This window comes from Podarcis pityusensis, assembly GCF_964106645.2.
Source record: "Podarcis pityusensis genome assembly, chromosome: 17".
In the NCBI taxonomy this organism is placed as follows: domain Eukaryota; kingdom Metazoa; phylum Chordata; class Lepidosauria; order Squamata; family Lacertidae; genus Podarcis; species Podarcis pityusensis.
In genome coordinates, this window is record NC_138042.1 from 32,762,054 (window position 1) to 32,778,660 (window position 16,607).

A 16,607-nucleotide genomic window follows, 5' to 3' on the forward strand; every position below is an offset into this window, starting at 1 on the left:
TTGAGGTCCTAGATCACAGAGGTGATAAAATAGATCCACTATATGTGAAATAGTGTGCCAGGAGGTATTGCAACCCCTTTAGCAGCTTACAGAGGTTAACATATATGCATACATAGAACCATAGAACTGGGGAGTTGGAAGGTCCCCTGCAATGCAACCCAGAAGGAGATTTGCATGTAATACTTTATAATCTGGAATTAATGTGTATATATATATATATATATTTACTCTCTATAAGCCTTTGGAGGGGCTGCAACTCCTGCTACACTATTTCACATAAGGGAAGATGAGCATAGGTGGGGGGGGGCAGCTGCCCCCCTAAATCAAGTAAATAAATAAAAATACTTAACTAACTGACCAATCACATTACAGATAGCTCGGTTCTGCCCTCCCCACCCCCACCCCCCGAAATCCTGGCTACGCCCATGTAAGGGAGTTCTGTATTATGGCCTTAGTGTCATCAGATCTTGTCTTTTTCAGTCCCATAACGATGGAACTATTTCTTTGGTTAGTGCAGTACACTCAGTGCTGGTTTAATACTGGAAAACTGAAAGCACACTGGAAAAATTTGATCTTGTGAACCAACCTGAGATCTTTGGATGAAGGCAGTAGAGTTGTACTTTGGTTTTCAAACAGCTTAGTTTTCTATCGTTTTGGCTCCCGAATGCCACAAACCGGTGACTGTTCCGGTTTGTGAACTGTTTTTGGAAGCCGAACGTCCAATGGGGCTTAGGCAGCTTTTGATTGGCTGCAGGAAGCTGCACTTTGGTTTCCGAACGTTTTGGAAGTCAAACGGACTTCCGGAACAGATTCCGTTCGACTTCCAAGGTATGACTGTATATAAATTTAATTAGTTAGCAGCCGCAGCTGCACCAACAACAACAGAAAGCTATGCAACAATAGCTGCTTGTTACTTGAGGCTGTGGCTTGGAGAGCAGTGAGGAAAAACTCGTCCATAAAATCCTTCTCTCATCTAGGAGGATTGCCATACCTGATAAATCTAACTAAGTGATATCCGTTTGTCTCTCATATTGCAAATACATCTTATTCAACCAGCTGTAAAAGATAAGAACATAAGAAGAGCTTGCTGGATCAGACCAGATCTAGTCCAGCATCCTGTTCTCACAGAAGCCAACCAGATTCCTGTGGGAAACCCACAGTCAGGACCCAAAAAACAAGGGCCCTCCCCCGCTAGTGGTTTCTTGTTGGACTACCTGACTGTTTTTTTTGCTTTACTTAACATAACAATTAATCCTATGCCTAGTTCTCCGTTTGTATTCTTCAACGTATAATTACCGTATTTTTTGCACCATAACACTCACTTTTTTCCTCCTAGAAAGTAAGGGGAAATGTCTGTGCGTGTTATGGAGGGAATGCCTACGGGTGGCATGCCTACGGATTTTCCTCCTCTAAAAACTACGTGCGTGTTATGGTCGGGTGCGTGTTATAGAGCGAAAAATACGGTAGTTTGTTTTTCAGCGGTAATCGTTTCTGTTTCGGGAGCATTTTAATTTTGAAACAGTAAACATGGAAATCTTTGGAAGGATTTTCTGAGCTGTGAATTTGGCACCGAACGCAACACAAAATGCTGGAAACGCGTTGCAGATTCAACATTTCGGATGAATTTAAACCATATTCCGAACTACATTTGAGAAATGGTTGGTGACTGAACATGAGAATTATAAGACCGGTGGACAGATGTAATTAAATCCATCCCATCAAGTAAGGTGGGGCAGAAATTTCCCAGAACATTTTCTGCTGCTATATGTTTCCACAGAAAATGTCCTTCTAAAATATATGTTGCTCCATAAAATTAATTAGCAGCATAATTAATGGATACGGTTATCGGTTAAATGGAGTGGTTCTAAAGTTGTAATTAACTTTTTCATGTGACTGACCCTAAGAAACATGTAAATATAAATGCATAGTTATTTATGTGTGTCAGTAGCATCTGAACACATTTCTTTCTCCTTCTTTTACACAATTTTTGTTAGTTCATTAAACATCACAAACAACAAATAAAACCACAAAAAATTATTTGTTACAAGTTTGTACGTAGCCAAGCATAGTACAAAAGTAAGGAAAGTATTCACCAATGTAATATTATGAGAACTCTGCTCTCATGCATTTAGAGATTCGTTTTGTTGGATCCTGTGCTTTATGCCTCAGTGGAGGATATAGAGTACAGTCATACCTCAGGTTACGAACGCTGCGGGTTGCACATTTTCGGGTAGCGGACCGTGCCGAACCCGGAAGTACCGGAACGGGTTACTTCCAGGTTTAGGCGCTCGCGCAAAAACACAAAATGACGTCACGCGCATAAACATAACCACCAGATATCCCCAAATATGGAGCACTCTGTGGAACTGTTCCACCAACAAATATACTAAATACAAATCAAACAAACACACATCCTAAATCAGATCCTAAGCAGCTGAGTGCCCTGGGCTTTTTGAAAGATTTTACCTAACTGAACCAGAAGAAGGAATGAAAAACCTGCTGCACACTCTGAGGTCTACACAACTCAGTTAAACCAGACAAGCCCCACTCTGCAGGAGAAGGCTGAGAAAACTTCAACACAAAGCAGACACACCATAACAAAGCAAAGATCTCTTGAGGAACATTTCCCCCAGCCAAAAATGCCTGGAGTAATAGGTACTGAGCATGAATAGGGTTTGCCAAGTATCAAGGCCAGCCCAAGAGAGATTTTGCTGCCCAAGGTGGAGCAGCAAATGGTGCATAGTAGTCCTAACCACGAACAGAACTTGCCTTAAATAAATGTTTTCTTTCATTTAAGAAAATAAACCAAACAAAATCTGCACTAATATTCTGCCTGCCTCCCATGCATGTGGAACCTTACTTTGCAGCACGGTGGGTGGAACCTGGAGGCACTTCGTGATTTATTTATCTTTAAAAAAAATACAGATTTCAAGCATCTTCTGTCTTATCTCCAGTGCAGAGTCATTCCCTCTCTATACCTCATATGTGCCCAGATACATTGCCTATGCCAGTTTTAGTAGTGTTCTCCTCGCTGTTGCTCTTCCACAGAAAAAGAGCAAAATAAATACCAACACCAAAAAATAAAAATAAAACCTGTTGTAAAAAGGAAGTGGTTCGTTTTTTTAAGCATTGGAAGAGAAGGCAGAAAACAATTTGCCTTTTTGCACCAACCTTCTTACCCTGTGGGACGCGGGTGGCGCTGTGGGTTAAACCACAGAGCCTAGGACTTGCCGATCAGAAGGTCGGCGGTTTGAATCCCCGCGATGGGGTGAGCTCCCGTTGCTCGGTCCCTGCTCCTGCCAACCTAACAGTTCAAAAGCACGTCAAAGTGCAAGTAGATAAATAGGTATCACTCTGGCAGGAAGGTAAATGGCGTTTCCGTGCGCTGCTCTGGTTCGCCAGAAGCGGCTTAGTCATGCTGGCCACATGACTCAGAAGCTGCATGCCGGCTCCCTCGGCCAATAAAGCGAGATGAGCGCCGCAACCCCAGAGTCGGTCACGACTGGACCTAATGGTCAGGGGTCCCTTTACCTTTACCTCTTACCCTGAGATTTATCTACTTTTCCTTGAGAACCCCAAAGAAGCAGAAAACAACAACCCTGAAACTTTCGGTCAAACCCTGAATTTTGGCCATTTTGGAGCAAAATCCAGCTACAATATCTCATTAGGGAAACTTTACTGAGTTCACCTTTACCCAGTATCTATTACTGTTTCTGAGAAATAGCTAGCTAACAAGAAATGTGTATGTAAATGGGTGGGCCCTTCCCACTTCCCTGATCTCTTTCCCAACCGCTCACTCTTGGTGATTGCTAAATTACGAGAGAGGTGCCAAGAGGTTTACCATCTCAGTGAGAATTGATTACATTCAGATTTTTCTGGCAACATTTCACAGCACGTTCATTTTCATGTTTTAACCGCAAGCATCTTTGAGTCATTTTAAAAACTCTCTATTTTCCTCGATATATTTATACTCACATCTAGGAACTATACACAGGGGAGAGCCCACAGGTCAGAAGAATATCACATGCTTTTAGGGTGCCAATGCATCCTCCTTTACAGAGGTTAGCCCTTGGTTTGAAGGTGTCTCCTCTTTGAGGGCTGCCCAGTCCAATGGTCAGTTCCTCCGTCTGACTGTATGGCTTTGCTCCTTTCAGGGTGGCACCAGATGGTCACAGTTGCCCTTCCTCTTTTCCCCCTGAAAGGGCAGCTCCAGGTTACCAGAGCCATAGCCTTTACCCTTTACTCACGCCAAGGCCAGTCGACGACGTGTAAACAGGCACACAAATATCAAAGGCTAACGTCAGGCCATGGACTCTTTCTCTTTGTCTGCAAGGAAATAATTGACAAAATTTGCGATTGGGGCATGCCTGAGGCTTCAGAGCCAGCTAGAATAACGGGGCAAAGAAGCATATTGAGCAATGTTTGTTGAGATGGTTGCCTGGCTACAATAGCCAGTAATTACAAGAATGGCTAGATAGTGACCCTAATGCACCAGGAACCACATTGGCTGTCAGTCGCTCCCTGTTGCAAAATAATGCTTAATGTTGATTCATCATAGCGCTATGAAGCATGCTCATGCATTTACATGAGAAAGCCTTGCCACTGTCAAGAGTGGCCTAGCTGAGAGAACTACTTCATTCCCCGCCCATCGCTCTGGAGGCTAAATTCAAGATGTTGCTTGTGTTAAAAAATTCCTACATAATTTGGGGACTAGGACACCTTAGGGAATACTTCCTCTGATATGAACCTGCTGAATTTAAGTCATCTAATAAAGCTCTGTACCAAGTGTGGTTTGTGACTAAAGCAAAACTGACACCTACAAGGAGCAGGGCTTTCAGTGGGGTGGCACCACAGGTAGAAAACTTGCTCTGTTGAAACATGCCTTGCTAGCTTCTTTCTGGGCTTCAGAAACCTGATGAAACTTGGTACATTTCACTAGGGCTTTGGGGATTACAACCACCCCATTTTCTGTTCCGTAATCATCTTGATGTATAAAATATTATTTTGATGTATAAAATATTGTCGTGATTAGACACATTGAAGACCCAAAGTTGCTTATAACATGGTAGAGTGAGGCCTATGGTTCTTCTAGCCCTAAACTGCTGCCTGCTCCCTAACTCAATAAATTAGAATACTCTCCAGGTGTCCCTGTTTTCCAGGGACAGTCCTGGGATTACAAAAGCCATCCCAGCTTCTGATTTGATCCCAGAATGCCCGTTTTCTCTGCCAGCACCACTGCTGTAGATCTTGGGGATGACCATGAGCCTGTGATTGCCCTGAGGGACAGTGGTGGCAGCAGTGGCAGCTGCGAGGGAGCATTCTGTTGCCTCTCCATGGCTGCTGCTGCTGCCGACTTCCTTCCTTGGCAGCAATGTCTAGGCAACACGATGACCATGTACATACGCAATAGACAATCTTTATGTAATTCCTTCAAACCATAACAAATACGAAATGAAATATTTAGTCTCAAAGTCTCTGAAAACCTTTAAATGCAGCAAGGTACCAGACTATGTACGGATATTGACTACATGAGCACTGTTCCACAGCATTTGCAATTTTCATTTACTTACATTCATTCGAAATAAATGGGTTTATGAAGCAATTCTATATCCTCCCACCACGCTGACAAAGAATCCTACAAAACAGTAGTCAATATCCGGAATCACTGTTCTGTGTTGGACACCATATTTGCTGAATACACAAAGCCTCACAGCTTGTCTTACATCGTACAAAGTCTGGTACCTCGCCTCATTTAAAGATTTTCAGAGACTTTGAGACTAAAGATTTCATTTCGTATTTGTTATGGTTTGAAGGAATTCTATAACAATTGTCTATTGCATATGTACATGGTCATCGTGTTGCCTAGACATTGCTGACGTTCTCTTTGCAACACAGGAGTTCGTTTGATTCCTTACTTGGGCAACTCGTCACGGCTGCTGGAGAGCAAGCGAGGAGGAGCAGAGCCTGCTACCAGTGCCAAGGCCCAACCTCATGTGAAGCACCAGCTCTGAGGTAAAGGCAGAGAGCAGGGTGGTAGAAATGCTCTGAGCTTCGGAGGTGGGGGGGAGTGAAAAATGTCCCTATTTTCATCTGAAGAATGTTGGAGCGTATGAACTAGACCAGGGGCCTTTTTTCAGCCAGAACTCACTGGAACTTGTTCCGGCATCTCTCAGGTGGGCACCATTGTCATTATAACAGAACAAGGGAGGCATTCATGGCGAGTTCCAGCATAGGGTTGCCATATTTCAAACAGTCAAAATCCAGACAGAAAAGCTGTTATGTGCTGAAGTTCTCACCCTGGGCCAACAGGGGGATACTATAGATAAGTATGCAAATAAGGGATCGAAAGTGACGTTCAGTGATTGGATAGTTCTAGAAAGTTGTTACGGTAACGTTGTACTGGAGCTCTATATAAGCAGGCTGACTGAACCCTTCAGTTCAATTCTGTCCTGGCCTGTGAATAAACAAGAGCTGTTTGAAGAATCGCTGTGTCGTCTGATATGTTCACCCACAACTTAACAAAAGCTGTTGAGCTGTTCTGGGCAAAGTTGTTGGGCAAAGCTCAACAATTGAAGTACAGTGGTACCTCTGGTTGTGAATGGGATCCATTCCGGAAGCCCGTTCACAACCTGAAAAGAATGTAACCCGCGTCTGCGCAGGTCGTGATTTGCCGCTTCGGCCATTTTGCGCGTCTGTGCATGCGTGAGCAGCGAAACGCGGAAGTAACCCTTTCCGGTACTTCTGGGTCACCATGGGACGCAAGCTGAAAACACGCAACCTGAAGCAAACGTAACATGAGGTATGACTGTATTCCGGACGTATAACAACCCTATTCCAGCCCTCTTTTTTCCAGACCCACCCAAAGTATCCCACCCCCCACAAAGGGCACTGAATGGTAATGTGCAATGATGTAATACTGTCTCATATTATGGACTTAATTTGTAGCAGACTTGATGAAAATGTGGGCTACCACCGTGTTTCTACTATTCTACAAAGCAAAAAAGGATCATCTGCCTAAGATTTTGTACAGAGGAAGTTACTTACTGAATGGGCATTAGTGATCAACTGGTGCTTCTTAACCCAGGAATAGAAGGCACACCAAACCTGGTGGGATGGGGCTGAGGGTCAGACTAGATGTGATGGCATCCTGGCATTATCCCTTGTCGGATTGGTTTATATATAACAGCTGGGTCAAAGGGTCAAGGCTTCCCTATCTCTCGCACCCTGATCCCAATTCAGTTTTTCCTGCCCCCATGCCAAGTGCAAATTCTGAAAACAAGCAAACATGCAAGGGCTAATAACATTATTTTTATTGTATTTAGTTTGGCCCTGGAAAACCAAAAGAGGGTTCTGCCTCTGTGTGTGTCTGTCAAGAGAGTTAAAAAGAAAGACATTGTGAATTAGGCTAGTTAGAGGAAAACAGAGATGGGCTGCTATTACTTTGGTGTTACGGACACAATATTAGGCTAGCACTGCCCATCAGTGTGCCTGCAATGCATGTACCCATGCTGCTCAACTTCTCAGTTATACAGTGGTACCTCGGGTTAAGTACTTAATTTGTTCCGGAGGTCCGTTCTTAACCTGAAACTGTTCTTAACCTGAAGCACCACTTTAGCTAATGTGGCCTCCTGCTGCTGCTGCACCGCCGGAGCACGATTTCTGTTCTCATCCTGAAGCAAAGTTCTTAACCTGAAGCACCAGTTCTGGGTTAGCGGAGTCTGTAACCTGAAGCGTCTGTAACCTGAGGTACCACTGTAGTTGTAAATAAAAAAGGAATTACAAAATCACCATAAGTCTCCAGGATGCTCTTGAAACTAACCCCATAAAGCACACTCATGTAAAAAGAAAGACTTTGGAATTATTGCTCAAGGAAACTGTATGCATGGACCCCTTCCTCACCTTTTTCCATAGGTTGAGGGCAGGGCCGGATTTAGGTTTGATGTGGCCCTAAGCTATTGAAGGTAATGGGGCCCTGTATATGTCCAGCTGTCCTTTGTCAACAACAAATTGTCGCTGTTTTTTGTGTTGAATATATGCTACATGGCAATTTATGGACCTAATAGGTATCTAAAGCCATTTGCACAAAACAAAATATGTATTTTATCAAAGTAACTGTTGAACTGAAATACAATTAAGAAGAAGTATATTAATAGTGGAACACTGTTGCTGTATGTAGGTTTTATTTTATTTGTTTTTTATCTTATATTTTGGAAATGTACCTCCAGTTTTTTCCCCTTTAATTTTTTTGGGGGCCCCCCAAGAGAGTGGGGCCCTAAGCTATAGCTTGTTTAGCTTATACATAAATCCGGTACTGTTTGGGGGGCACACACACACACACACACACACCCCTCCACACTAAACTGGGAGCAAGTGGTCGCAATTTGGAATGCTCAAGGTTAGCACACTGCGTTGCAGGAACATCAAAAGGCAAGCTGAAATGTATGTGACAATCCCCGGGGGCAACGGAGATTTACAGTGCATTCCAAAGAATGTTCGAGGTATAACTAGGTAGTCTTCCACAAAGTTTAAAAAAGAAAAGAAAAAAAGGCTGTGATCTGCTCAAAAATTTCATTTGGGAAAATCTCTTTAACAGAAACTGTGTAACATCTCCAGGGTGTTATATTATAGGTTTCGGAACTGAAAAGATAAAAACTCAAGGCTTTGAACAATTAACATAATTAATTAACATAAAAGGGGTTGTGTGTTTCCCCCCCACCCAGGATAAAGAAATACAAAAAGCAAAGCTTCTTAAAGAAGGAAACCAGAAAACACAAATCAAATAACAAATACTAATAGCCATTGGTTGTTTTTTTTTTCTGGAAAAAAGATGGGGGAACTCATCAATCAATCAATCAATCAATCAATGGCTATACAGATAGACAGATTGCGGGCCCAGTTGCCATGCCACCCCCAGGCAGTGGCTAAATGTAAGATATGATTAATAAACCCAAGCAGACAATGATCTGGGTTAGAAATGGCCACAACTTTATTGATTACAGTGGACACTTGGGTTGCAAACATGATCCGTGCAGGAAGCACGTCCGCAACCCGCAGAGTCCGCAACCCGCAGTGCCGCAACCCACAGCACTGCGTCTGCGCACGCACGGGTTGTGATTTGGCATTTCTGCGCATGCGCAAAGCGTGATTTAGCACTTCTGTGCAGGCGTGACAGCCGAAACCCGGAAGTAAGCCGTTCCAGTACTTCCAGGTTTCGGCGCGTCCGTAACCTGAAAAAACGCAACCTGAAGCGTCTGTAACCTGAGGTATGACTGTGGAGATGCAGATGGATTTTTGGCTTGGGCATTTGGCATATGTTTATCTGTTCCAGCCTCCTTCCCCCCCCCCCCCATATTAATTTTAAAAATATAAGGGTTCCTGCTAAAAACTACAACCCTGCTTCTTAGTAAACATGACTAGGCTTGCACTGTGACTTCAGATTCCTAGTACACACCCTTCACTAGGTGTCTGGTCCCCTGCTTCTTCCACCTTTGCTCAAGGTGGCAATTTCATTTGTTGTGAATCCACAAGAGCCCCCCCCCCCGGCCACTTCAGTCTTACTCTCTCCCCCTTTTTCTTTGCTTTCCCCACTTCCTCTCCTCTCCTCAAAACCTACAATCCTAGATTGACTCTGACTTAAGTCCCACTGGAGTGTGTGGGATTTACTTCTGAGAAGACACGGTGACATAGCTGTCAACTTACAGATTTGAAAATAAGGGACCAGCAGCCTTGAAAATAAGGGATCAGCAGCCAAAATAAGGGATTTTCCAAGCACAGGTATGTTCAACTTCTGAGCCCCTCCGAGCCAAAGGCAGAAAGCCCAGCCAGCAGCCAAACAAAGCCTCAAGCGGTGATTCCCACAGCGCAGCAACCCGGCAAAGGAGATGCAGCAAAGAAAACCACCACATCACCTCTCCACTGGGAAGCGCTGAGCAAAGGCGAGTCCCCAGGCAATGTGGCCGATTTGATTGGCATAAGGCATGCAAGCTCCACCCCCCAGTCGTTCTTAGACTCCTTATTGGGTGAGCAACGCAGCCAAGCAACACAGTTGGAGCCTCCCTCCTCCCTGGCCAGCAGGGAGGGAAGGAGAGGAGCTGCTTCCTTTGAAACCCGGGAAATTTAAGCGACATCATCAATAAGGGACAGCAGCGGGACACGGCACTGGGATAAGGGAGTTTCCCGCCAAATAAGGGACGGTTGACAGTTATGCATAGTGAGGATTACAGACAGTGTCCTGACATAAACTCCCCATCCCCTTCTCATGCATCCCATCCCTTGTTTTGCCTCAAGCCCCGACCAATTTACTCAGAACAGCGGGCCAAAATAATTATTAATGGCAATATCTTGGAGGAGTGTAACATTAGTAATGGAACCAGGCAAGGATGCCCCTTATCCCCCCTTATTTTCATTATGGTAATGGAGGTAATGAACAATCAAATTCGGGAAGACCAATCTGTCAAAGGCATCATCCTGGGCAACAAAACATACAAGCTCAAAGCCTTTGCCGATGACCTGATTATTATGAGTGAAAACCTTAAAGAAAGCTTGATAAGAGTGGTAAAGGTGATTAAATATTTGGAGAGGTGGCAGGTTTCAAGTTGAATACTACCAAAACACAATTATTAGTTAAAAACTTATCGAAACAAGAAAAAATCGAATTAGAAGAAACATCGGGATTGTGGATCTGCCAGAAAGCAAAATATTTGGGTATTTGGATCACCCCTAAAAATATTAATTTATTCCAGGACAACTATACAAAAACTTGGCTAGAAATTAAAAGGAATCTTGAAACCTGGAGCAGATTGAGACTAACATTCCTGGGAAGGATTTCAATCATTAAGATGAACATACTCCCGAAACTAGTTTTTTTATTTCAAATGAGTCCAATACTAGGAGGCGCAGACTTTACAGTTTATGGATTATGAAATTTATATTAATTCTTTATGTAGGGCGTGACTGACGGTATTCTTACTATGGTGTAATTTGTCTTTTTTTGTTAGGTGTTGAGCAAATAAAATAAAAAAATATTTAAATAAATAAATAAATCCTTGATAAGAGTTCTCTCCCACTTTTGAGGCAATCCTAACTTTTGAATGTGTTTAGTTTTCTGCCCACAGAGTTGCTTTAAAAGGGAAGTGAAGGAATTTGGAAGTGTCCTTGCAGTGCAGAAAAGCTGTCTTGCTGTCTTGTGAAGTCCAGAGGAGGAGAGAGAGAAAGCTGGGGGTGGAGTTGGAAGTGGAACTGCCTGAGAATGGGAGATGATCAGGAACCAGATGAGGTATAAAAGCCAAGTAAGAGCCATGTGTGTGGGACGTGGGTGGTGCTGTGGGTTAAACCACAGAGCCTAGGACTTGCTGATCAGAAGGTCGGCGGTTCGAATCCCCGTGACGGGGTGAGCTCCCGTTGCTCGGTCCCTGCTCCTGCCAACCTAGCAGTTTGAAAGCGCATCAAAGTGCAAGTAGATAAATAGGTACCGCTCCGGCGGGAAGGTAAACGGCGTTTCCGTGAGCTGCTCTGGTTTGCCAGAAGCGGCTCAGTCATGCTGGTCACATGATCCAGAAGCTGTACGCCGGCTCCCTCGGCCAATAAAGCGAGATGAGCGCTGCAACCCCAGAGTCGGTCACGACTGGACCTACCTTTACCTTTAAGAGCCATGTGTAGAAAACTCAGGCCTGGAATATAAGGCTGGGCTGATGTCTGGTTACAAAGTGAAGCTACCATTCAGCATCAAAAGCATGCAGCCCTAGATTTGACGGGTTATTTCAGGTCCAAATGTCACCTTCAGCTTTCCTCACATCCGTAGCTCTTGTCCATTTTCTCCCAGCTTCCATTTCTTTGTCAACCCTCACCCTTTTCTCTTCATCACCTCTCCCCCCTCCCCCAGTAGACCTTCAAATCCTCCTGTCCCAGCCACAAATCATTGCTTCCTTTGACTTGTTTTCTCAACCCACCCCAACATAGGGTGGCCACACAACCTATTTTACAGAGGACAATCCTTGATCCCAAATGGCTGTCAGAGGTCAGTCCTATATTTGAAGGTGCCCTCTTTTTGAGGGCTGTCCATTCCAGTCTAAGTCTGGTTTAAAGCTCAGGAATGGGGAAAAAATGAGAAGTTGCCCATCAATAGTCAGCAGACTGAACAGGCAACCAAGTCACCTAGCATCTTCCCCACTATTGTGAGATGTTTTGCATTTCTATTTAAATTCTACCAGTTATTTCTACATTTGTGTGTACATATGAATACATATACACATAAATTATCATGCACAGAGTTTATGCAAATTTATGTCTTTTTTTTTGTCTGCCAATTTTTTTTGGCAAAGCATAACGGGCCATCTTACCTCATCTGATCTTTTCTAAGGCCTCTGCCTCTTCTGCCTCTCATTCTCTATAGACCTCAACCTGCATTGTCCCTCTCTGACATCAGAGAACCTCAGCCAATGGCAACCTATCACCGCCAGAGGTGTCACTACCACAGCCACAAAACCCCTCCATGCATTTCAATATACAGGTAGATTGCTTCCAGTTCTATTTCTGAACATGCACTGGCTACTCACCCCGTTTTCTTGAGGATGTGGCAACCAACCCAGCTCATTCTGAGCAATGCTCGTGTCAAGAAGGTTCACTGAAAATCAGAAAACAAACAAAAATTAGAAGGACAGGCAGCAAAATATTGGATTTCAAGTCACCATGTAATAGGCCCTTACTGTACAGGCTATCCTTTATGCCAAAGAAAGGCAGCTTCATTGAAAGTCACTAGTGGAACCATAAAGGTATGAAGGGACCTCCTGATAGCTCAGTTGGTAGAGCATGAGACTCTTAATCTCAGGGTTGTAGGTTTGAGCCCCACATTGGGTGAAAGATTCCTGCATTGCAGGGGGTTGGAACAGATGATCCTCATCATCCCTTCCAACTCTACAGGTCTGTGATTCTGTGACCTTGAGAATCGTACGATCCCAGAGAGCCAATCCTGTGCTGCCACTTGCTATACAGCACCAAGATCTCCTGTTGTTCCTGTACTTGTCACAGGTATAGGATGCACATGTGTCCTACCGAATCATAGAATTGTGAGTTGGGAGGGACCCCAAGATTCATCTAGTCCAACCCTCTGCAATGTAGGAATCTCAACTAAAGCATCCATGACGGATGGCCATCCAACGTCTGCTTGGAAACCTCCAAGGAAGGCAGAGTCCTCTGTTTGAATGTGTCCTCTGTTTGAGAGCTGTGCAGATCAAGAAAGGTCTGAAGATTGCCCATCAACACATAGCAACACCTGCACAGCAGACTGGGAAGACACACATCACCTGGTGTCTTACACACTGTGGAGAGAGGTATTGCACATCTGTTTAAATTCTGTCAATTACTCCTACATTTGCACCTATACTACACTTAAATTAAATTCTTATGCTCAAATGGATGTCCTCTTTTTTGGTTGATGCAAATTATCACCTTTGGGGATGCATAACTGCCACCCTACATAGGGACTGGGCCAGGGGTCAGCAACCTTTTTCAGCCGTGGGCCAGTCCACTATCCCTCAGACCATGTGGTGGGCCAGACTATATTTGGGGGGGGGGGGATGAATGAATTCCTATGCCCCACAAATAACCCAGAGATGCATTTTAAATAAAAGCACACATTCCACTCATGTAAAAACACGCTGATTCCTGGACCGTCTGCAGGCCGGATTGAGAAGGTGATTGGGCCGCATCCAGCCCACGGCCCTTAGGTTGCCTACCCCTGGACTGGACCTTACCAGTCTTTGGGACACCTGGGCACCTGGAAGTTGTACTACAAAATAAAACACATCCATTTTAAAGAGAGACTGGTAGTGAGCTGTGGACAATGTAAACAAGGAATGGGGAATCTCAGGCCATGTGCCAAATGTGGTACCCCAGGCCTCTATGGTTCACGACAGGACTCATCCCTATACTTCACACTGTCCTCTGGTTCCTTTACATGGCTGAAAGGTCTCCCTTCCTCTTTACACACAATTTCATTTTTTAAAAAAATGGGGGGGGGGGGAGCACAGAAGAGGAGTCCTTGTCCTTTCTGTATTCCATCCATTTTGCAAGCAATAAAATGTCTGAGCCAACAGTTAATGGATCTCAGCCACACCAACCTGATTTCTGAAACGTACATCTTAAATCACAGAACTTGCAGCAGCTGAGCTGAGAGAATTACTGGCTCATACTTCAAGTTCCTCTCATGAACAAATGACTCCCAGAAGAAGTCACCATGATTTGTCTACTGCTGTGGCAAGTAAAGTGGCGAAAAACAGCCGTAACATTATTTGGGGTTTATTAGAATGGGAAAGGGGTGCCTTGACACTAGCAGTCATCTCTTCAGCACAGAGGAGCCTGACCTAACAAAAGAATGAAAAGTGACAGGGACAAATTACCAGAACAAAAGATCAATTAGTGTTGCCTCAGGGAACTAACCAGAGACAGGAATGACAGGCCAGGGGATCATGGGAGTCAAAGATGCACATGCAGTCACTTTTTTGAATAAAACTATTCAACAGTTATGGGATCCCCACTTTGGGCTACTGTATGTACAGTGGTACCTCGGGTTAAGTACTTAATTCGTTCCGGAGGTCCGTACTTAACCTGAAACTGTTCTTAACCTGAAGCACCACTTCAGCTAATGGGGCCTCCTGCTGCTGCCGTGCCGCCGGAGCACAATTTCTGTTCTCATCCTGAAGCAAAGTTCTTAACCTGAAACACTATTTCTGGGTTAGCGGAGTTTGTAAACTGAAGCGTATGTAACCCGAGGTACCACTGTTCTGATATGACACATAAGAAAGACTGAATGTCTGTTAAACAAAAATCCCAACCTCCAGTTGGCAATCTTATTTTTGGCGTGATGCAAATGTAAGACTGGTTAGGGGATTAGAGCACCTTATGGGCCCCACACTCTCCTTCCACACCCACCTCGCCTCTCGTATGGGCATGCTTTCCGTTTCGGGGCTATAATTAGAGTCAAGGGCTGCACCTGTGCTTTCCCTAATCTTAGCCAGCATCAGACCACAGTTTGGAACCATGATTAGAAGTGGATTTGCAAGCTGTGGTTTGGGCTGACTACGGCACACGTTAGACATTACAGCCTCCCGGTGGAAGCTGCTTTCCCACAGGTTCATGCCAACAGCACGGCTGCAGCTTCTAAAGCCCCACAATTATGTGGGTGAGGCCAACTGTGCAGGTCTTTCCTATTCTGTAAACCTCATCCCTCGTTCCCTACAGCTCATCTTCTTTCTCCTCTCTCCCTGCCCTGGTTGTGAGAGGTTTTTTGTTGTTGTTGTCGCTTCCTAGTTCTTGCTTCTCTTTCCCAACTCCTCCTTCAAATTTCATTCTGTTGATTCTCTAACTCCTTTTAAGCCCTTTTGTGTGCATCAGCCCATTATTTACTCCTGATCTTTTAATATCTTGAATTGTGCTTTCAATGCTTTCTCCTTCTCCTTTAATCTCTCTCCTTTTTCCTGTGTGTATCTACCAGTTAGTAACATTTCATGAATCTGATGACATCTACTCTAGTGACTAGTCCATGAAAGCTTATCCCACAATAAATTTGTTTGTCTTGAAGGGGCTACAATACTTTTGTTATTTATGCCACAATCACATTCACTTTTTTTATCTTACATATTTCTATACTGCTTTTCAGCCAAATGGCCCTCAGGGCAGTTCACAGAGATAAAAAGAATACAGGCAACTCCCAATTTACATGGGGGCTATGTTTCAAGGTCCATTCTGAAGGAAATCAGCCCTGAGTGCTCGCTGGAAGGACAGATCCTGAAGCTGAGGCTCCAAGACTTTGGCCACCTCATGAGAAGAGAAGACTCCCTGGAAAAGGCCCTGATGTTGGGAAAGATGGAGGGCACAAGGAGAAGGGGGCAACAGAGGACGAGATGGTTGGACAGTGTTCTCGAAGCTACAAACATGAGTTTGACCAAACTGCGGGAGGCAGTGGAAGACAGGAGTGCCTGGCGTGCTCTGGTCCAGGGGGTCACGAAGAGTCGGACATGACTAAACGACTAAACAACAACATGTTCCAAGGCACTGCGTGTTTAAGTGAAATCACCTATATTTGAAACACCATTGAAAAAGCCTGTTCAACCACCGTCACTTTCTGTGACGTTTCTGGGTCACTTCCGGGTTTGGTGTGATGCACACATGTGCAATCATGCCTAAAATGGTCACTGTCTGTATATAAATGTTGTTATTAATTAAAAAAGCATTACATGCACACATCTGTGTTACTGTGATGACATTGTGCTTTTTCTTATTACCACCCAAGCCCTGCTTTCACTATCTCCACAAATCAGTGAAGTCTGTAAACCAGAGCATGTAGTAAGCGCATGAGAGAAAATCCCCAATGAAGTAACCTGTGGGGTCTGAAGAATCCTTATCTACTCCTCTAATGAAGACCTAGGGTGATAATAAAGTGCTCTTTTAAGTTTGGAGCATCACTGACCCACACAGTAGTAACATCTAACAGATAAGAAGTGGAACACTCTTGTGCACTTTTAGCACCAGTGCTATCACAGCAAGGATCACTACCGGAGGCCTCCAAGTGTTAAACATCACTTAAAGGCTCTTCTCAGCTGCTTTGCAAT

At 44.2% G+C, this 16,607-nt stretch overlaps 1 protein-coding gene across 2 annotated transcripts in view; it reads right to left on the reverse strand.

Moving 5' to 3' along the window:
- EPHA1 (EPH receptor A1) overlaps positions 1 to 16,607 on the reverse strand; it is a 79,888-nt gene that overhangs the window by 54,751 nt on the left and 8,530 nt on the right. For both annotated transcript variants that reach the window (XM_080986726.1, XM_080986727.1), the window contains exon 2: positions 12,555 to 12,622. In XM_080986726.1, coding sequence (XP_080842852.1) covers positions 12,555 to 12,622 — 68 coding nt within the window. The remainder of the gene's footprint in view (positions 1 to 12,554; positions 12,623 to 16,607) is intronic.